Source organism: Sinocyclocheilus grahami, unplaced genomic scaffold (assembly GCF_001515645.1).
Source record: "Sinocyclocheilus grahami isolate Dianchi unplaced genomic scaffold, SAMN03320097.WGS_v1.1 scaffold1547.1, whole genome shotgun sequence".
Lineage (NCBI taxonomy): Eukaryota > Metazoa > Chordata > Actinopteri > Cypriniformes > Cyprinidae > Sinocyclocheilus > Sinocyclocheilus grahami.
In genome coordinates, this window is record NW_015506726.1 from 182263 (window position 1) to 187414 (window position 5152).

At 35.8% G+C, this 5152-nt stretch overlaps 1 protein-coding gene across 1 annotated transcript in view; it reads left to right on the forward strand.

The window, feature by feature from the left end:
• The window catches only part of LOC107571082 (uncharacterized), a 7588-nt gene extending 2808 nt beyond the window's left edge, over window positions 1-4780 (forward strand). The window contains exon 2 of the mRNA XM_016257361.1: window positions 2953-4780. Within this exon, the coding sequence (XP_016112847.1) occupies window positions 2953-4543 (1591 nt within the window). The 3' untranslated portion in view covers window positions 4544-4780. The remainder of the gene's footprint in view (window positions 1-2952) is intronic.
• The last annotated feature ends 372 nt before the right edge of the window (window positions 4781-5152 follow it).

Below are 5152 nucleotides of genomic sequence, written 5' to 3' on the forward strand. Positions count from 1 at the left end.
GAGGCATTCGTTGCATCCAGTGGGGACATAATCATGGATTATAATGACTTATACGGTCTTTTTAAGCGTTGCGTTGCATTGCGCCGCGTAAACATCAGAATCAGAAAGAGCTTTATTGCCAAGTATGTTTGCACATACAAGGAATTTGTTATAGTGCCACAAGCTTCCAGTACACGGAGACAACAACAACACACAGATAATAAAAATAAGATGTGAATAAAGCCATGTCTGCATTTGTGATCGGAGAAATGACAAACAACAAGCCCTACTCTACACTGCCCAATAAACTCGCTTTAAATATAAAAAATTAAAAATATAAAAACTCTTTAAATATAAAAAATGTACTTACAGTCTCTGAGTCAGAACCTCCAGCATTGTAGTCTACTCTCCCAGGATCAGGAAACGGTCCTCCATAAAATGTGCTGCACACATCTGAATATTTGGGTTGAACTGTTCTGGAACAGTGTTGTAAATACAACTTAACCACTGATTTCTAGTCGTGTCCGTTGTTGGAAGGTCAAACAAAGTAGTTTCTTTTTCACAACGAAACACAGCGTCACACACGTTGGCCTACAGTGAGCGGCGGTGGCCTAGAGTGAGCAGAGGCGGCGGGCTTGCTGCTTACCATGATAAATCAGTGCTGTTGACTGTCTGTGCACAGGTGTATCTACAGAACTTCTATAAATTAGAAGATGCTTTTCAATCCCTGGGTTACATCATAGAGATTTCAGCTATTTTCTTCTTTTTTTATTTTTGGTAGTATGAAGGCCACATAAAAATTTATACTTTTCTTAAAACATGAAATTGCACCATCAGATTTTGAAACCTCATATTTTGTACTATTGCATATAATGAGTATTATTATGTTTATATTGTTATATACTGTTTTACACATTAAAATAAAATAATGAAAGAAAAAAGTGAACAAATGTGTCCTTGAATTGGCTTGTTTATTCTCTCAATGTTTGTAAAGTCATGCAAAATGCAAACTGACATGAACAACTACAGAAATTATTATTATTATTATCCTTTATTTTACCAGTAATTATCCCATTGAGATATAAATCTCTTCTACCAGGGAGTCCTGGCCAAAATGGCAGCACAGAAAGTTTCACATACAGATTAGACACACATAAAGCAAAACAAAAAAATAATAAATAAAAAAAATGTCATCTAACATCATATTACAAATTACATAAAACATTCACAAGTTTCTTCCAGGTAGAACTCCAAAAGATTTCTAAAAATATTTAGAGATGGAATTGTTTCTAACATCATAACACTCTGCATTTCATTCCATAGCCTAGGACCATAGGAGGAAAAGGCAGTTTTGCCAAATTCAGAGCGTACTCTAGGAACAGTCAAATGTAATTTGTAAATTTTCTAGTGCTATAATTACAAGTATAATATGATAAAAGATTACAAATATAAGTTGGCAGTTTACCTAATAATGCCTTGGCAGTAAATAATAACATATGCATTTTTCTCCTTTGGTACAAGGATAACCAACCAACTATTTTGTACAAAGTACAATGATGGGAACGTGAAGATGTGTTTGTCACAAATCGTATTGCAGCATGATATATACTATCCAACTTCCTTAATAAGGGCACGTTTGCATGCATATAAACCACATCACCATAGTCCAACACTGAAAGGAAACAACTTTGGATAATTATTATTTTTTGCTTCAAAAGGAAAGCACTTCTTAATACGAAAAAGAAAACCCAATTTAGGTCTGAACTTTTTTAGAAGATTTTCAATATGAGTATTAAAACTCAACCGTTCATCAAGCCATAAGCCCAAGTATTTATAACTATTTACTCTTTCAAGACAGTTCCCTTCCAAGGTTAGAATAGGTGGAACTGATACTTTGGTACGAGTACAAGTAAAGACCATATATTTAGTTTTGTTAGCAATTCAAACTAATTTCAGTTGTAACAATGAAAATTGCAGTGACCGAAAGGAATCTTGTAACAGCTCTATGGCTTGATTCATAAACTGTGCAATAATAATACTGTGTAATAATATAATTTGTAGTCAACATAGCAGCTGTGACCTGAGCGGAAACCTGATTGAAATTCATTTAAAATATTATTTTCCATTAAAAACTGTTTTACTTGGTCATTTACAAGAGACTCAAATACTTTCGCAATAACTGATAGCCTTGAAATAGGTCTGTAATTGTCTAATTCAAAAGGGTCACCCCCCTTTTAACAAAGGGAGAACCGTAGCTGATTTCCATGCATGTGGAATTGCATTTGAAGTTAAACTTAAATTAAACATAGCAGTAATTGGTTCCGCTATGCAATCTGCCGCAATTTAAAAAAAATAAGGCTCTATATTATCCGGCCCTGCTGATATTTTACAATCTAAATTGAATACAGCTTTGTGAACTTGTGCTACTAAAATAGGAGTAAAAGTAAAAAGCTGAGTAGGATGACATAAATCAACACTCCCTTTTGTTTTATGTTCTGCTAAATTACTAACATCAGAAGTTAAACCAGCAGCAATAAAATGACTATTAAAGGCATTGACAATATTTTATTTTCCCTTTATAATTCTTTCATTTACCTTTAAATATTCAGGTAAACTAATAGAAGATTTTAGCCCAGAGACTGATTTGGTCAATTTCCAAAATGTTGTTGGATCATTAAGATTTTCATTTATCATGTTTCATGTTTTTATGGATTATTGAAATATATGGGTGTTTAAACAAAAATGTGATTGTTGTATTAAGGCTGGTTTGTCTGGAGTTAAATGTTGATCTTTTATATGCTATCTATATTCACAAGGACTTCCCAGTCTAAAACATTGTTTCAGAATGAGATTATATTCATGCTAAAAAGTATTAATTACATTTTTAGATTTTACATAACCACAAAATGGTTAATAGAAATTTAAGTTCTTGTTACACAAACATTCTGATTTTCCTCCTTCTGCATTTTACAGAAGGCCGAAGCTTCCACCACGTAGACTAGCTCTGATTCACCAAGGTCCTCCAAAACGATTCCGTCTACATACAGAAAGGAATGATCTTGATGACAATGGAAAAGTCAGAAAATGGACTTATGGGAGAAAAGACACCAGTAAACCAAACAAAATCATTCTGCTGGTGGGGGAAACTGGCGTCGGCAAGACCACCATCATCAACGGCATGGTCAACTACTTACTGGGAGTGAAGTTTGAGGATGAAATATGGTATGAAATCACAGAAGAGGCAGCTGGAGATCAATCAGAATCACAAACCTCTGAAATCACCATGTATGAGGTCTTTCCTGTAAAGAGTCCCATGGCTCTCACTATCATTGATACTCCAGGCTACGGAGACACTAGAGGACTGGACAGAGATCTGGAAGTTGCTGAGAATTTAGCCACTCTGTTTCAGTGCAATGATGGAGTTTGTGAAGTCGATGCCGTGTGTTTTGTGATTGAAGCATCTAAGAACCGTCTCTCAGACAGACAGCATTACATTATCAGTTCAATTCTGTCTTTGTTTGGAAGAGACATTGTGAACAACATTGTGTTCTTAATCACACACTCTGATGGTCTTCCACCCACAAACGTCATCGGTGCCATTAAAAAAGCTAGAATCCCCTGCAGACAAGACAAAAGTGCCGAACCTGTTTATTTCTTATTCAACAACAGACAGGCTGAAGGCCGTCACACTAAAGAACGTCAAGTTCGCGCTCAAAGAGACGCCTGGGAAGACAGTATGGAAGGAAATAAGCATTTCCTTCAGTCTCTGACTGCAAGGAACAGAAGAAGTTTAGAGTTGACTTCAGATGTCCTGATGGAGCGCATTCAGTTTGAAGCATCCATCTGCAACTTAACACTGCGAGTTCAAGAGAAAGAGCTGAAAATAGCTGAAAAACGCCAGATCCAGGAGGCAATGGTGCAAAACAAGGAAATGATTGAGGAGTGTAAAAACTTCACCATTAAAGTAAAAAAGACAGTCAAACATAAGGTGCACATCGAGAGCAAGTCATGGAAGCACAGGAAGGCAACGACCTGCACCGTCTGTGAGGAAAACTGCCATGAGTTTGACTGCTGGTGGGTTTCTAATCCCAGCAAATGTGAAGTCATGAAAAACGGTTTCTGCACAGTGTGCACAGGGAAGTGTCATCACAGCAAACATGTCAAAGAAGACAAGAAATATGTCATCAGCACCTCAAGCACGATGATAGAATTTGACTCTATAAAAATGGAATATGAAAAAGCTCAAGAACAAACCAAAATGTTTTTGGTTTTAATGCAACATCTTGACAAAGATCTGAAGGATATTGAGGACCAAAAGTCAAATCTTCTGTCCGAAGCTTACCAGACCATCAAGCATCTGTCTCAGATCGCACTAAAACCAGACTCTGCCTTCACTCTTCAGCATCTCGACTTCTTCATCCCCAGAGTGAGGGAGGCTGGTAAAGAAAACTGGGTGCGAGAGCTGGAGGAAATGAGGAGAAAAGCTGTAACTGAAGAAGCAAATAAAGATGCTCTGAGTTATCTGAAAGCTGGTCTGGCAAAACTTTTCCTGCCTCAGCAATGATTGAATCCAGTACAGTGAACAATGAAAGTAGAAGCCTGCTGCTTACCGTGATAAATCAGTGCTGTTGACTGTCTGTGCACAGGTGTATCTACAGAAGATGTGTATCTACAGAACTTTTATAAACCATAGGATATTTTTCGTTACACTAAACAGATTTCAGCTATTTTAATTTTGCAACATTGTCACATTAAAAATGTAAACATTTTCTTAAAATATAAAACTGCACCATCAGATTTTGAAACCTATTCTACAATATGTATTGTGTTTATATTGTTGTATACTATGTTAAATTCATATGGCAATAAAACAAACAAGAACAAATCTGTCCTTGAATTGGCTCATTTACTCCTTCAATGTGTGCAAACTGTAAAAAAAAGTAATGAGAAATTTAAACAGAAATTAAAAACATAAATATACAGAGAATATTTTGTCACAGGGAAGCTCACGGAGGACCCAAAATTAAAACCCACACTGGTTGAAGAGGCAGAGTGTCTCTTATTAAAATTAGTCATATTAAAGATGCCTCCTTCAACACACAGCAGACTGAATTTTTTTCAACTTATTCCAAAAGAAAAAAAAAATGAAAATTTTGAAAATACTTGAAAATTA